The sequence below is a fragment of the Elaeis guineensis genome, chromosome 8 (genome assembly GCF_000442705.2).
Source record: "Elaeis guineensis isolate ETL-2024a chromosome 8, EG11, whole genome shotgun sequence".
In the NCBI taxonomy this organism is placed as follows: domain Eukaryota; kingdom Viridiplantae; phylum Streptophyta; class Magnoliopsida; order Arecales; family Arecaceae; genus Elaeis; species Elaeis guineensis.
The window spans coordinates 1477233-1494681 of record NC_026000.2 but is presented as its reverse complement, the minus strand read 5'-3'; the positions used below and the strand labels follow the sequence as shown (position 1 = coordinate 1494681).

The 17449-nt window shown below is 36.5% G+C and overlaps 1 protein-coding gene across 2 annotated transcripts; it reads right to left on the bottom strand.

Moving 5' to 3' along the window:
• Positions 1–1453: 1453 nt before the first annotated feature.
• LOC140859651 (calcium-transporting ATPase 5, plasma membrane-type-like) lies at positions 1454–6985 on the bottom strand. 2 transcript variants are annotated; one of them, XM_073261704.1, is made up of 10 exons: positions 5262–6985; positions 5053–5151; positions 4825–4962; positions 4341–4441; positions 3202–3247; positions 2955–3089; positions 2559–2666; positions 2374–2465; positions 1845–1933; positions 1454–1761 (listed from the first exon to the last, which is right to left on the bottom strand). In XM_073261704.1, the coding sequence occupies exons 1-9, from the start codon at positions 5373–5375 to the stop codon at positions 1846–1848; spliced, it is 921 nt and encodes a 306-aa protein (XP_073117805.1). In that variant the 5' UTR covers positions 5376–6985; the 3' UTR covers positions 1454–1761; position 1845. The 2 variants fall into 2 exon arrangements, with proteins under 2 accessions (XP_073117805.1, XP_073117806.1); XM_073261705.1 differs by having other exon boundaries at positions 1454–1933; positions 5053–5147; positions 5262–5369.
• Positions 6986–17449: the final 10464 nt, after the last annotated feature.

Sequence of the window (17449 nt, the reverse complement as noted above, 5' to 3'; positions counted from 1 at the left end):
TTATTTTTTTACATCAATTTTTTTCTTTTCTTCAGATATTTTTTTCAAAAAATAATTTGAAAGGGAGAAAATAATTTGAAATGATATTTTTTATTTAAATTAAAGTTAAAATTCTTATTTTTTTTAATTTTAAATTTATAATTTTCAATTAAAATTTTTATTTTTTTAAATTTAAAATTATAATTTTTATTTTTTTCATATTTCTTTCTCATTTTTTTCTTTTTCTATGATATTTTTATTTTTTTAAATTTTTAAGATTTTTGTTTAGATATTTTTTTAAAAAAATTAATTTGAAAAGAATAAAATAATTTAAAATTATCTTTTTTATTTGAATTAAAAATTTAAATTTTTATATTTTACAATTCATTCAAAGTTAAAATTTTTATTTATTTATAAATTTAAAATTATAAATTTTATTTTTTTTTATTTTTTTTTTGAAAAAAAATTAGAAAACACCATTTTGAATGACGTTTTTAAAAATACCTTTTAAAATGACGTTTTTAAAAACATCATTTTAAATGATGTTTTTAAAACTATCATTTAAAATAATATATATTTTTTTTTTAGATGACGTCTACGTAGAAAATGAGGGTGACGTGGTCTTGATAAAATACCATTCAAAATAACGTTTTATCATTTTTGTATTAGATTCATAAATAAATTAAAATTTAAATTATTTAGATAAATAAAATTTTTTTTTTTGTATTACTTAAGAAAGAAAAGGATTCTATTAAAGAGCATACAGAACCGTACATGCATGTACATGTTGTGGATGCCTGTACCAGACGGCAAAGGGGGCCGCTTTTTAACCGGGACTTGCGAGGTATGAAAGTAGTCATATGTTTCAACGCTACCCATGAACTACTCACTACTCAGAGCGTGTAGGCGGGCATTGCCTACACGTGCGAGAGTGCCTAGGACTCGAACTATTCTGGTAAATAAATTTTTTAAACTAAAAGAACCAATGGGATCGAAAAATAACCAGCCAGCTTTTGAAGCCTGCAAGGTCTGTTCACCTTTCCTTAGAGAGGAGGGAACCTCAGCTCGCATTCTCGTCTCCGGGACTGCTTTCTCATCGAGACTTGGAGTCTAGGAAAATTATTTCGGACTGCTCTCCAACCATACAAGCTTCAACCATCTGTCCAATAAAATAACATCCCTTCCTATCACATGTCCTGGCAAACTCTGCTGGCTGCTGCCTAAAATTGCCTTATCTAGGGTTTCCATACAAGTAACTTAAAGACGAATAACTCTCGACTTGACTTTCCAGCGTGATCCTATGATTCGACCTGTAAATTATGAACGGGATGAATAATATTAGCCAGAAAAAGAATGGGAGTAAGCACTACTACTGACAGTAACTATAGGGCAAGCACTGGGTTTTTAAAGTTACTACGCTGACATAATAATAACCAAAACTATAAACGGATAGGAAATCTGTGACTAGCTCTCATGCCAGCAAAAGAAATATATGTTGTATATGTTAGACCATGAGATATATTAGATCTCGCCGTACAAAGGAGTTCCACCAGCTTAAGAGCCAAGTAGAACCATTTGTTCAATTAATATACGTATTATAAACAGAGCTATACTCTTCACTGTATGATGCAAGAACGTGACAACTACGGTTTAGCAAAAATATCGACATTTGGAACAGCTGCATATCAAATATGGTTATCTCGCTGCCTGTCAGCCCTTTCATCCGCAAGATGAAGAAAAGATATGTAAAGCGGAGTGCAGTCTTTTTTCTGGAAATATAAGCTGTTTGTGGCCTTAATTTGTTTCATAAACATATAATATGATGATACAAAATCCAGCCATATTTTTGAATCCTGAAACCAGACCTTAGTGTCGATTCCTCCGGCGTCTGAAAATATCCCTGGAAGGAACCTGAGGAACTGGGATGAACTTCCCAAAAAGAGCCAGAGGCCAACTGAGCAAAGAAAAGATGCAAGAATACCGTGAGTACATGTTTAGAAAAATACAGAGATATTAATATATCATGTGCACTCAGTGACAACCAGTTGGTGAACACTGTTGAGGGCCAAGTTTCAATTCATTGCGAATATTAATATGGGCCTTGATATTATATGTTCATTATTTAGTCAATAACCCCTGTTACATTATCTCCATTAAAACAACTAATAAGATTAGGCAAGCCATAATGTTAACAGCGCTAATGCAATGGTGCTCCATTAGATTGTAATCCATGGTTCTATTCATCATTCTGTACAAATGTCTGAATCGTTAAAACACCAAGGTGCTGACTGAAAAGGTGCTGTTGAAAATTTCAATATGCAAAGACTTAAGAAACAAGAGGCATGACAATTGCTTTCAAGATCACCATGTTGCTGAAAGAATAGCTAGGTATACCTTACAAAAGCTATAGCAATTGAAATCAGCCACAGCTTCCAATTGAGCCTGACGGTTGAAGTAAAATGTCCAAAGAACTCGATAATCAAAACCTGCAGCAAGTTGTAACTACTTGATTGGTTGCAAGTGAGTACAAAAGAATACTCTGCAAGCTTGAAAAAAATAACTTACATCAGTTTTCTTACCTGAAGTAGAACAGTTATTCCAACTATCCCCATGAAGAGGTGGTTCTTTGTGACTCCATGGAAAACATTCTTTTCATCTGGTTTTCGAGCATTGAACTCATTGAATATCTGATAGGAAAGGTCATAACTATATCATTAAACCTTCAAGAGACAGTAACACAATCTCAGGCTTATGATGAAGCAGACACCAAGAGAATGATTACAGATATAATCCTATTCTAAACAGCTGATTGGACAAGATTGTGTTGGCCACAATTGGCAGTTTGAGCACGATTATAGTGCCATGAAACAAAAGAAGCTGGAGAACATTCAATAAGACATAAGAATAATTAAACATAGTTAAAATGCTTATCCTTATTTGTTTGTTCAACTCTGAAGGAAAACAGCTAGGCTTACCTGGCATAGGACAAATGTATTAAATACAAAGGTATTCTTCACTTTTTCTGCATGTTCTAGAGTATCATCCTTCATATGCAGGATACTCCTGCCACCAAAGTTGAAAGCAAGGAGGACAGCCACTTGATAAAGAGCCTGCACTTGCTCTTGTTCAACAAATCAGTAAACTGAAGTAGGTCCAGTACACATAAAATTCGACACAAAAGAGTGAAGGATGCACAGTTATATTACCAGAACACGGAAATACCTGTATTATTAAATTTCTCCACATGATATTTGTAATGAGAGGCTCCCTGAGGAAATAGACGAGATGCCATCATATTAATTAAAAAAAATTGATAATAATATCACCATGTATTATCAGAACTAGGATCTACATATGTAAAAGAAATAAAATATACTTCCTCCTGAAATCAGTTCAGAGGCAACTTTTTCTCTGGTCAAAGTATGAGAAGTTATCAATAACTACATCAAAATCAAAAACAGTATGGCTTGGTAAACTAACATAAGTTAATTACCTAAAGACTGTGCAAGTGAAAATCATATCACCCTGTCTAGCCAGAACCATGAAGGACAGATCTTAAAAAAAAGACAAAGAAAAAAAAAAAAAAAGATATACGTCCTCCTGAAATGATGTCAGAGGCAACTTACTCTCAGGTCAAAGTTATGAGAATTTATCAATAACTACATCAGAGTCAAAACTGATATGGCTGGATTTATTATCATAAGTTTGCAGTTTTTTCTTGGGTAGAAACTGTGCAAGAGAAAAACTCTCCTTTGTGCATTTTTCAAAATGCCGTTTCAAATAGAAGTAACAGGGGAAACTAATGTTGCAATCTGCAAATCATGTATCTTCCTCATACTTTAAGCTATTTAGCCCAAACAAAAAGCAGACAGCTACTGAGATGTACAAGCTATTCCGAACAGCTTTGCAACTGCCTCCCTTATTGTTTTCTGACATAATTCACCATCTACTACTCATATATCAGTGGCTGATGTCATGTTTTCTTCTAGGAATTTTTGTTTGACAATGTCTAAGCAAAAATATCAAAGGTTTGGGAGGAGAAGGTGCATGTTAGTCTTGTCTATTAAATGGGATTACATATTTTAGACTATAAAATTATAAATGCATGGTTTCATATTGGTTCAGCGAATACTAAAGGCATTGATGAAGAATATTCCTTGCATAATTCTACACTTTCTCCACCTGTATGGTCCCTTAAAAGGGAATGCATGCAAAGAGACTTGAAACATTGAGCTTGAGGTAGTCCCAAACAGAATAAAAGCATTAGTGTAAATTACTACAGTAGTACTACCTGTCATCTTGTCCATTAGATCACCATATAAAGCCAGCATATTTATAAACAGAACATGAATTCTTCTAACCTTCGACCAACCGGGGATCCGTTCATAAGTCGGTTTGTTGGAGGTTCAGTTGCCAATGCTAGCGCTCCAAGTGTGTCCATGATGAGGTTGACCCAAAGAAGCTGAGATACACATGAAAAGTGAAGCTCAGTACACAACTAGAGAGGGAATGTTTTTGCAAAAACTATTATATTAATTTTTTCCGCCCAGACAAGACGTACCCAAGCAAGTAGCTTTATTAACATTAATGTATATCTGCTGTGGTCTTTTCATCCTTATGAAAGATAAGCTAGGATACAACTCAATTAGCATCAATTTCAGGCAGCATAGCAGCCATTCTGTATAGCGACTCAAGGAGAATATTGACAAGTGAATTATATTTGGGCAAGATAAAAGAAAATTTGAAGTTGGCGTCAGGTTGCATTTTTGTTTTGACCTGTTCCTTTAATCTGAACCACCCCATCCCCCAAAAAAGAAAAATAAAGGCAAAGAATCTTATATCAACCTGCACAGCATTTAAGGGTACATTGCCAGATGAAACTGCTGCAACCACATTTATTACAAGGGCTGCAACATTGACTGTTAGCTGGAATTGGATGAATTTCTGAATATTTGAATAGACAGAACGGCCCCACCGGACAACCTGAAACAAAGACAAAATCATACATCTTCTCATCCCATGCAGCAGCTTGAATCCAAGTTAGCACATTTAGCCCTAAGATTCGTGTCCAACCTTTACTACTGATGCAAAATTATCATCCAATATGATGATGTCTGAGCTTTCTTTTGCAACTTCTGTCCCCTGAATTCCCATTGCAAGACCTATATCTGCCTAAAAAACAAGATATACATCTCGAGTATGTTGCATTAACCAAGTAGCAGTCTTAGCGCTAAGGAAATACAATTATAAATCAAACAAAAAGAAATAGAAGACAACCAAACCTCTTGCAATGCAGGAGCATCGTTTGTGCCATCTCCAGTCACAGCAACTATATGACCTTTTTTTCTTAATGCTTGGACAAGTAAAAGTTTGTCATTGGGAGAAGACCTTCCCATTACCTTTACATAAATTTTCACAGATTAATGAATCACTTTTGTGATAATTATGCAGCCACATACAATTCATCTATATTTTTCTTGTTGAATGTATGCAAATTATTCGCATGAAGAGCATCAGAGCCAATATATAAACATATACACACCCAAATGCTCATGCATGCGCACACATGAAAACACACACACCCTACTGGAAATATTAATCATATAGGATTAGCAAAGAATGATTCATGAAGCATGACACACAAATTAAGCCTTAATGTTGTTGTTTCATAAATCCTTAATTCTTAAGCCTTATCTCATCTATATGGTGTTAGCTGTATGAAAGTTCATCAACATCCTAAACATTTTATGGCTGACTCCCAAGTTAATGTTGATCATCCAAGAGTTGTGCCAAATACCATGCAAACTTGGATTTTACAAAGCATAACATGGAGCCATAATGATGTGTTGGTTCAGAGAAATGTCCAGTTTATTGCCTGTGCTTGTGCAATATAAGCAACAGAACCAGTGAATCGTGCTACAAAGATTCCCCTCATGCTTGGAATGGAATCTAAAGTAAGGGAGAAAGACGACAAGTTTTGTTATAGAGAACTATATCATTGAAGCATGAATTTAAGCCAAAATGCCAAAACTGAAGTGCAATAAACTATAAAGAATTAGATGGCTAGGTTTGAGGGTCCAAGTCCTTCAACGTATGCTCTATCTTGTCATGCAACTAAAATAGGAAGTACGGTGGTTTTTGTGGTTATGTAAACAACAGTACCAAATTTACCAAAACTAGCAAACTAAGAAACTTGGTCTAGATGCCATGCAAAAGAAAGATGCATGCAGCACTCGTAGAGAAAATTAACTAATTCTAGCAGACCTGGAAATTTCTAGATTCTGCACGAATCGTGCTTGAAAGTATCCATACTTGAAGTGTGCACCAAGACAACTTACAAGAAGTTTGAGCCAAGCATACATTATGAGATTGGGCATATGGACCAATTATGCTCTATTGAACTAAAGAGAAGCATAAAATTTTTGAAACAAGTTATCTTTCTAGTATTTATATAATAATAAAGCTTTTCTTGAAATATATGCCCAAAAACTCAGTGCTGCATGGTGCAGTTATTAGTTTGCCTGTGAAAAATGGTGGTTCAAACCAAGGTTTTAGATCCCGGCGGGACCTCCCGTGGGACATCGGGACAGAGTACCATCCTATGTGTTGGGACAAGACAGTCCTACCAGTGTCCCAATCGGGACATCTTAAGATATCTCTGTTGCTCCCTAGATTGATTTTGATGATTACAAAGCAGTTGAAGGGGTACCAATATTTTTTATTTTGAAAAAGTCTTTGTGCTCTTCAGGGGCAAAATCGTAATTTTACCAAAACCCTGATTTAATAGTACCATTTGGTAGAACAAAAGATTTGTGATCTATTGGCGAAAATTTCATTGTTTTTGGACTTGTATTTTTGAAGTTATGCATGTTTGAAATCCATGAGTCGACCCATGAGTCAGCTCATGGCACAATGAGCAGTTTGGCACGCAGAATTTTTGGCTTGGCACAACATGTGAGTCGACTCTCAAGGCATGAGTCAACTCATGAGTCGACCCCTGCAGTTTTAGGCCAAAAATTACAGAACCCTATTTTCTGGTGTCTTCAACAGAGGTCGACTCATGAGTCGACTCCTGAGGCATGAGTCGACTCATGAGTCGACCCCTGTGACGGGATTTTTCCGCAACGGCTAGTTTTTAACCCGTTTTAAGTGCTTTTAATGCTCATTTAATGTGGTCTAACGGCTCTTTTTCAGCCTAAAATGTTTTCCTCTATTTCTTAAAGCTATAAAAGGATTCAAAAGGTGGGAAACATAAAGAGAAAAAGAAAGAGATTGAAAAGAAAAAGAAGAGCATTCAAGAGAGCATTCAAGAGCATTCAAAAGAGAAGATTTGAAAAAGGGGTTTCTCAAGCCAACTTTTCAGCCCTAATCAAGAGCTCATTTAAAGCTTTCAAGAAGCCATCAATCCAAGCTCACCAACTCCTCAAGCGCTCAATCAATTCTCCATCCACTTTGAGGAAATCCAAAAAGGGGCTTCTTCTCTTGAGTAAAGTGTATTTAAAGTTATATTCGCTCATTAAAGGAGCTTTTCTTGTACTTATTTGTGCTATAAATTGTTTTACTCTTTTTGAGTGATTGTTTTTGTTTTGGAGGGGTTCCAAAACAAGGGAAGGTTGATCCGAACCTAGAATCGGAGTGTATTGGGTTGGCTTGTACCCGGGAAACAAGTGGACTAGCTTGGGATAGCTAGTGTCGGAGTTTCCGACGGTTGTATTCGGGTTGAATACAAGTTTAGTGGATTGGAATTCCCAAGTAGGAGCTTGGGGAGTGGATGTAGGTGCAAGGTTGGCACCGAACCACTATAAATCCTTTTGTTTGTGGTGTGCATAATTGCTTCTCTTTAACTCTTCATTATTTCCTTGCATTCTTGCTTTAGGCAATTAATCTTGAACTAAGGTTATTCTCCTCATTCATTTAGCTATTGACAAACATTTTTCATAAGTCATTAGTTAAGCTTAAAATTTTTTAGAAACCCAATTCACCCCCCCTCTTGGGTTGCATAGCTGGGCAACAAGTGGTATCAGAGCCCGGTGCTCTAGCCCGTCTTTGATCTAAACAATCAAAGAGCCAAAGATCTATGGCAACCCACGTCGGTACTTCTCTAGCCGAGGGGCAATCCACCAACCGACCTCCATTTTCAATGGATCTAATTACACCTATTGGAAAGCTCGGATGAAAATATTCATACAAGCACTCGACTATGATATGTGGAGTATCATAGTGAACGGTCCTCACACACCCACTAAAATTATAGATGGTGAGGAATCAACCAAATTCGAGAAAGAATGGGATGAGGTTGATAAGAAGATGGCCCAATTAAATGCTAAAGCAATGAATGTACTTTATTGTGCTCTTGATGCAAACGAATTTAATCGCATTTCTACTTGTTCACCTGTTAAAGAAATATGGGATAGGTTAGAAGTAACCCATGAGGGAACCAATCAAGTAAAAGAGTCTAAAATAAACATGCTTGTGCATAAATATGAATTGTTTAAAATGAAGCATGATGAGTCCATAACTGTAATGTTTACTCGTTTTACTGATATCATTAATGGTTTAAAGAGTCTTGGTAAGTCCTATACTAACAGTGAGCTTGTAAGAAAGATTCTCAGGTCCTTGCCAAGAACTTGGGAAGCCAAAGTGACTGCCATCCAAGAAGCCAAGGACTTGAACACTCTACCTCTAGAAGAGCTTCTTGGATCTTTGATGACTCATGAGCTAAGCATGAAGCAACATCAAGAGGAAGAAGTCAAAAAGAAAAGAACAATTGCCCTCAAATCCACAGCTCCTCCTGATGAAGAAACTGATGACACTGAAGATGAAGAACAGGATGAAGAGATGGCTCTCATCACCCGAAGATTCAAAAAATTTTTGAGGAAAAGGAAACAGGGGATGAGGAAGAGGCCATTCACAAAAGGGGAACAAAGCAAAGAAAAAGAGAAAGACCAACCCCTTATCTGCTACGAGTGCAAGAAACCGGGACACTTCAAATCCGAATGTCCACAACTGAAGAAAGGTCCCAAGAAGTTCAAGAAGAAGGCCATGATGGCCACATGGAGTGCGAGTGATGACTCAAGCTCCGATGAGGAAACCTCAACCGAACAAGCCAACTTGTGCCTTATGGCACACGAAAAATGAGGTAATTTCCGAAACCCCTAGTGACTTTACATTTGAAGAATTGCATGAAGCATTCTATGATTTAGTTGATGAATTAAAGAAACTAGGGATGAAGAACAAAGAGCTAAAATTGAAAAATCAATCCTTATTGAAACAAGCTGAAAACTTTTCAAATGAAAAATCCACCTTGCTTCAAGAAAATCAAAGCTTAAAGAATGAAATTGCCAAGCTGAAACCAATAGTAGAAAAGTTCACCTTAAGTTCAAACAAACTCAATATGATTTTTGATAATCAAAAAGCCGTATATGATAAGGCTGGACTTGGCTATAACCCCTTGAAGAAACAAAAATATCTGAAAAATATTTATGTAAACTCTTTAAGTAACAAGTCTACCAATATTACTTGTTTCAAATGTGGTAGAGTAGGACATAAGTCATACACTTGCTTCTTTGACAAATCTGCAAACTCAACTATAAAGAAAATATGGGTTCCAAAAGGAACCATTTTGACTAACCAAAAAGGACCCAAGAAAGCTTGGGTACCTAAAACAAAAACTTGACTTTTGCTTGCAGGTGTGTCTAGCATCCCAAGGAGGAAACAGGAAATGGTATCTTGACAGTGGATGCTCGAGACACATGACTGGTGATGAATCACAATTCATCACGCTTGATGCTAAGGATGGAGGGATGGTCACCTTTGGAGATAATGGCAAAGGAAAGATCATCGGTATAGGTAACATTGGTATCACTCCCTCCAAATACATTGAAAATGTTTTGCTAGTTAAAGGTTTAAAGCATAATTTACTAAGTATTAGTCAATTTTGTGACAAAGGGTATAAAATTGTTTTTGAATCATCTGTTTGCATTGTAACTAGTCCTATTAACGATGGCATTAAATTTATTGGACATAGACATGGCAATGTTTATATGGTAGATTTAAATGATTTAGCCAAAATAAACATGCAATGCCTAGTATCCTTGAATGCTAAAGTTAATGAGACTAGTTGGCTTTGGCATCGTAGACTTGCACACATTAGCATGCATTATCTTTCAAAATTAATTAAGAAAGAATTAGTTCTTGGCTTGCCTAAACTGAATTTTGAAAAAGATAGAATTTGTGATGCATGCCAACTAGGTAAACAAACAAGAGTTTCATTTAAATCCAAAAATATTGTTTCAACTTCTAGACCTTTAGAGCTTTTGCATATGGACTTATTTGGATCAACTAGAACCACTAGTCTAGGAGGAAAACGATATGGTTTTGTAATTATAGATGATTACTCTCGTTTTATTTGGATTTTCTTTTTAGCACACAAAGATGAAACTTTTCATATTTTCACTAAATTTTATCGGAAAGTCACTAATGAAAAAGGATTTTCAATTCAAAATATTCGAAGCGATCATGGAACTGAATTTGAAAATCAAGACTTTGAAAACTTTTGTGATGAAAATGGAATTGGCCATAACTTCTCTGCTCCTAGGACACCCCAACAAAATGGGGTAGTTGAAAGAAAAAACAGAACCTTAGAAGAAATGGCCCGTACCATGCTTTGTGAAAGTAACCTTCCAAGATATTTTTGGGCGGAAGCAATTAACACAGCATGTTACATTTTAAATCGTGCTTTGATTAGACAAATTTTAAAGAAAACCCCCTATGAACTTTGGAAAGAAAGAAAACCAAATATTGCATATTTTCATATTTTTGGTTGCCGATGTTTTGTGTTAAATAATGGTAAAGAAAGACTTGATAAATTTGATGCAAAATCAGATGAAGCAATCTTTCTTGGTTACTCCTCCACTAGTAAAGCTTTTAGAGTTTTTAACAAAAGAACTTTAGTAGTAGAGGAGTCCATTCATGTTGTTTTTGATGAATCTAACGATCTTCCTTCAAGGAAGAATGAGGATGTTGATGATGCAGATCCTCTAATAGAAGGAATCAAGGAGATCACTCTGAAAGATTCAACAACTCAAGAGGACGAGGAACAAGAAGACAAACAAGATGAGAGAGGTGAAGAAATTCAAGAACAACCTCAAGGTACAAATGACCTACCCAAGGAATGGAGGTATGTTCACAATCACCCTAAGAAGTTAATTATTGGTGATCCTATGCATGGGGTAAAAACTCGTTCTTCACTTAGAGATGTATTTAATCATTGTGCTTTTGTATCTCATCTTGAACCAAAAACTATTGAAGAAGCTGAAAATGATCATAATTGGATTAATGCAATGCAAGAAGAACTTAATCAATTTGAAAGAAATAATGTTTGGACTTTAGTATCAAGACCTAAAAATTATTCAATAATTGGCACAAAATGGGTCTTTAGGAACAAATTAGATGAACATGGTAATGTGATTAGAAATAAAGCAAGATTGGTTGCTAAAGGATATAATCAAGAAGAAGGAATTGATTTTGATGAGACCTTTGCACCTGTTGCTAGATTAGAAGCCATTAGACTTCTACTTGCATATGCTTGCTTTATGAAATTCAAATTATTTCAAATGGATGTCAAAAGTGCTTTTTTAAATGGATATATTGCTGAAGAAGTCTATGTAGAACAACCCCTGGGATTTGAAAATCATGCTTTTCCTAATCATGTTTTTAAATTAAATAAAGCTTTATATGGATTAAAACAAGCACCTAGAGCTTGGTATGATAGGCTAAGCAAATTTTTACTAAATAATGATTTTTCAAGAGGTAATGTAGATACAACCCTCTTTATTAAAAGAAATCAAAATGATATGTTAGTAATACAAATTTATGTTGATGACATAATTTTTGGGTCTACTAATGAATCTCTTTGTCAAGACTTTGCTAAGCTCATGCAGGGGGAGTTCGAGATGAGCATGATGGGAGAACTTACCTTCTTCCTCGGACTCCAAATCAAACAAACAAAAGAGGGAATCTCCATCACCCAAAGCAAGTACACCAAGGAACTACTCAAAAAATTTGGAATGGAGAACTCCAAATCAATTGGCACACCCATGAGCCCCTCATGTAAGCTTGACAAGGATGATGAAGGTAAATGTGTAGACTTAAAATACTATAGAGGTATGATTGGCTCTCTATTATATTTAACTGCAAGTAGGCCTGATATCATGTTTAGTGTTTGTTTGTGTGCTAGATATCAATCTAATCCTAAAGAATCTCATTTGAATGCTGTTAAAAGAATCCTTAGATACTTGAATGGTACTCAAACTCTAGGGTTATGGTACTCTAAAGACTCACTAATTGATTTATTAGGATATTCAGATGCTGATTTTGCTGGATGTAGATTAGATAGAAAAAGCACAAGTGGAACTTGCCAATTTCTTGGAGTTAACCTAATCTCCTGGTTTAGCAAGAAACAAAATTCGGTAGCACTGTCTACGGCTGAGGCCGAATACATTACAGCCGGAAGTTGTTGTGCTCAAATCTTGTGGATTAAGCAACAACTCGAAGACTTTGGAATCAAACTTAATGAAACACCAATAAGATGTGACAACACAAGTGCCATAAATCTATCTAAAAATTCAATTCAACACTCAAGGTCCAAACATATTGAAATAAGACATCATTTTATAAGAGAACATGTTCAAAACAAAAATATAATTCTTGAATATGTTTGCACTGAAAATCAATTAGCTGATATCTTTACAAAGGCTCTTAGTGAGGATAGATTCTGTGAAATTAGGAGAAATCTAGGAATTCTTGATCCTTATGCCTAAATATTTCTCAAATTTCAAAGATTTGATGTCAAAATTTCCTTGAGATTAATTTCCATCATCTCTCTTGGACCTAAATGCTCAAGATTATCATTCTCACAACTTGTCACTGAGCAAAATTCTTTCTCCCAAAATTTTAAATTTTTTCGGAATTTATTCATATTTTTTCTGATTTTTTGAATTTCATGAGTCGACCCCCTAGGGTCGACCCTAGGGCATACTTGAAATTATTGCCAACTTCCCACGGGCTCTTTCTTTTTAACTTGAAGCCTGTTCATGAGCCGACTCATTCTCTTCGTCTTCCTCCCTCCAAGAACCGTCATCCTCATCCTTATTCTCTCCAAAACCAAAGATTTAGCTCAAGATTGTTCTCCCTTCTCCTCTCCTCCATAAATCATCGCCTGGGAAAGGAGATTTTCGCGTCTTTCCCCTTTGATTGAAGCGGTTGGAGCGTGCCCTAGCCTCCACCGTTCTTCTCAAAACCGCCTCTTCTCTCCGCCAAAATCCCTCTCCATCCTTTTGTAACCCTTCTTCTACTCATCCACTTGATCCTCCGAGTCTCTCTGCCTGCTGCTGTGGTGAGAATGGCTCCAAAGATGAAGCTCCCTCAGAGAAAAAAATCGGTCCGTGAGCTGGAAGAAAATGTCCGCAGAAAAAGGCAAGCTGCTCAGTCTTCCACTGCTCCCATTCTGGCTTCTGTGTCAGCTCAAGGTCCCTCTCAGTCTCCCCTTAGCCCTAGTAAAATCCCTCTATCTGATAGGAAAGTTGAAACCGGAAAGAATGTGGATTTTAGATTCTTTGAAAAAGAAGGTTTCACCTTTGGAACTAAAATAAAAAACCAGGGTTGGGGTTTCTACTGCTCACTCAAGGAAGTTACTTTTGTAGACCTGGTTAGAGAATTCTATCAAAATCTGCATTATGGAAATGGAACAGTGACTTCTACAGTTAAGGGAGTTGATATTTGTCTGGATCCTATCATTTTGGGAGAAATACTACATTTGCCCTGTGAGGGATATTCTTACATGGAACTCCCAGTGAAGGAAGAGGGGATCAGTGTAATTCTAGGAGGAACCTACTCGGGAAGTTTGAATAAATTGGAAGCCAAAATTTTGTCAATTGAAATGAGGATCTTACATCAATTAGTGACAAAGCTCTTCTTCCCTAGGAGTGGTAGGCATGACCTCCTTTCTGGCAGAGATATTTGTATAATGTTTCATGTGATCACCCAAACCCCATTAAACCTCCCTGCTTTAATGATTGAGGCCATGAGAGAGACACTGAACAGATCCAAGGCACATCTGCCTTTTGGTATGGCCCTTACACGAGTTTTCAGGAGGTTTGGAGTCAGTTTTGAGGGGGAGGCATCTGCTAAGCTTTCTCACGTAGACACCATCAACCAACACACTCTGCACCGCATGGGATTTACTAAAACTGATGGTGGTTGGATCAAGGGTTCTGAGGAGAGAGCTGAGGACAGAGTAGAAGACAGAGCTGAAGAAGAAGGTCCATCATCTCCTCTCCATGACTTCAGGGCAGCATCTCCAGATATCCAGTTCGTTCCAGACCCAGAGGCTGGCCCTTCAGAGTTCACCAGGAGGCACACACCAGTACATCAGCCAGAGAGCAGAGCACCTCCTTCAGAGTTCAGATTGGCTGATGATCAGATCGAGCAGATATCTCAGCGTGTGGCTTCCTTACTATCTCGACAGTGGAGCACTACTACATTTACACCAGGGTCCACGTCATCTGATCTGACCTTGATTCTCCATATCTCCACTGTATTTCAGTTGATCTCAGATCAGTCTATTCGGATTCAGCAGCTAGAGGACAGCATTTGGAGACTGACTGGGAGAGTTCTTGACTTGCAGGGGCAAGTCTTAGCTTTGGCCCATCCTCAGCCACAGGAGAGCTCTATTGAGGTCACAGACCTTACTGCAGAGGCTGGCAGGCTCAGAGGTGCATTGGAGGGTGGTTATGAGTTATTGAGGAGAGAGATCAGAGGCTCGAGTGAGCATGCATCTACTCAGTTCACTGCTCTACTTCAGTCTGTTTCGAGAGCACTGAACGTTCTTGATTCCATTAGACTCACTCTTTCAGTCCAGTCCTTGGCTTCTCAACGTTCTCAGCCTCCTAGTTCATCTCGCTCACCTGCTCGTGGCAGAGGCAGACGGGGTAGAGGACGTTCTTCTGGTCGAGATCCATCATCTCCTCACCCTATCTCTGATGACTCTGATCCATCCAGTCATGAGCTTTACTAGATCCTAGGTGTTAGTCTCTTGTTCTTTCTAGGATCTGTATTTTTGGGCCATGTAATGACATTAGCTAGCTGACTTTTATGTTATGAAATATGTATTGAAACAACTATGGTTTTAATCATCTTTACTTATATATATACTCTTTGTAATGATGTCAATCATCTTTTGGTTATATATCTTCTCCTTGTTGAAACAACTTCTCTTTGTTGATGATTCATATCTATGGTAATCTATGGCATATTTTGGTTAATGATTGCTGTATTAAGGGGGAGCAAACATTAATGATTAGTACTAGAAGTATTAAAGAGAAAACGCATTCAGAAAAAGAGGGGGAGTTAATAATGTTTGATGATGTCAAAAAAGGGGAGAAATTAAAGAAAAAGAAACCTATCAAAAGGCAAAACTATAAATTATGAGAAATTAAAGAAAAAGAAACCCATCAAAAGCAAAATTATAAATTATTAGAAATTATAAAGAAAAAGAAACATATCAAAAGCAAAATTATAAATTATTCAAAGACTTGAAAATAAAATGAATGAATTGGGGAGAAATTAAAGAACAATATCAAAAGTAAAATTATTAAATAACTTAAAAATACAATGAGTTAATTGCTAAGTACAAGGCAAATAAGCAACCTTTAAAATTACTTCTTTAAAAATGCTCTGATATGCTTTAAAATTTAACTTGCTCTGATACATTTTAAATTTGACATGCTCTGATGTACTTTACAAATTAATTCTTAGACATGCATTGGTACACTTAATTATTTTTGCTCTGATACTAAAACTAAATAATCAAATGAGAATGAGCAAATTTTCAAGATACAACTTGCTCTGATAACAAAAATAAATTTTCTACTCTAACACCAAAATCACATAATCCAATGAGCAAATTTTCAAATCTTTAAGCAAATGGCCAAACTATTTATGCATATGACCATTTGTATCACTGCCAAAAGAATCAATATTCTTTTCAAGCAAATGCACTTATAATGCATCCTTTTGAAATTTATGATTCACATAAATGCTTTTGTTCAAGTGTTTTGTCATCATCAAAAAGGGGGAGATTGTTGCTCCCTAGATTGATTTTGATGATTACAAAGCAGTTGAAGGGGTACCAATATTTTTTATTTTGAAAAAGTCTTTGTGCTCTTCAGGGGCAAAATCGTAATTTTACCAAAACCCTGATTTAATAGTATCATTTGGTAGAACAAAAGATTTGTGATCTATTGGCGAAAATTTCATTGTTTTTGGACTTGTATTTTTGAAGTTATGCATGTTTGAAATCCATGAGTCGACCCATGAGTCAGCTCATGGCACAATGAGCAGTTTGGCACGCAGAATTTTTGGCTTGGCACAACATGTGAGTCGACTCATGAGTCGACTCTCAAGGCATGAGTCGACTCATGAGTCAACCCCTGCAGTTTTAGGCCAAAAATTACAGAACCCTGTTTTCTGGTGTCTTCAACAGAGGTCGACTCATGAGTCGACCCCTGTGACGGGATTTTTCCGCAACGGCTAGTTTTTAACCCATTTTAAGTGCTTTTAATGCTCATTTAATGTGGTCTAACGGCTCTTTTTCAGCCTAGAATGTTTTCCTCTATTTCTTAAAGCTATAAAAGGATTCAAAAGGTGGGAAACATAAAGAGAAAAAGAAAGATTGAAAAGAAAAAGAAGAGCATTCAAGAGAGCATTCAAGAGCATTCAAAAGAGAAGATTTGAAAAAGGGTTTCTCAAGCCAACTTTTCAGCCCTAATCAAGAGCTCATTTAAAGCTTTCAAGAAGCCATCAATTCAAGCTCACCAACTCCTCAAGCGCTCAATCAATTCTCCATCCACTTTGAGGAAATCCAAAAAGGGGCTTCTTCTCTTGAGTAAAGTGTATTTAAAGTTATATTCGCTCGTTAAAGGAGCTTTTCTTGTACTTATTTGCTATAAATTGTTTTACTCTTTTTGAGTGATTGTTTTTGTTTTGGAGGGGTTCCAAAACAAGGGAAGGTTGATCCGAACCTAGAATCGGAGTGTATTGGGTTGGCTTGTACCCGGAAAACAAGTGGACTAGCTTGGGATAGCTAGTGTCGGAGTTTCCGACGGTTGTATTCGGGTTGAATACAAGTTTAGTGGATTGGAATTCCCAAGTAGGAGCTTGGGGAGTGGATGTAGGTGCAAAGTTGGCACCGAACCACTATAAATCTTTTGTTTGTGGTGTGCATAATTGCTTCTCTTTAACTCTTCATTATTTCCTTGCATTCTTGCTTTAGGCAATTAATCTTGAACTAAGGTTATTCTCCTCATTCATTTAGCTATTGACAAACATTTTTCATAAGTCATTAGTTAAGCTTAAAATTTTTTAGAAACCCAATTCACCCCCCCCCCTCTTGGGTTGCATAGCTGGGCAA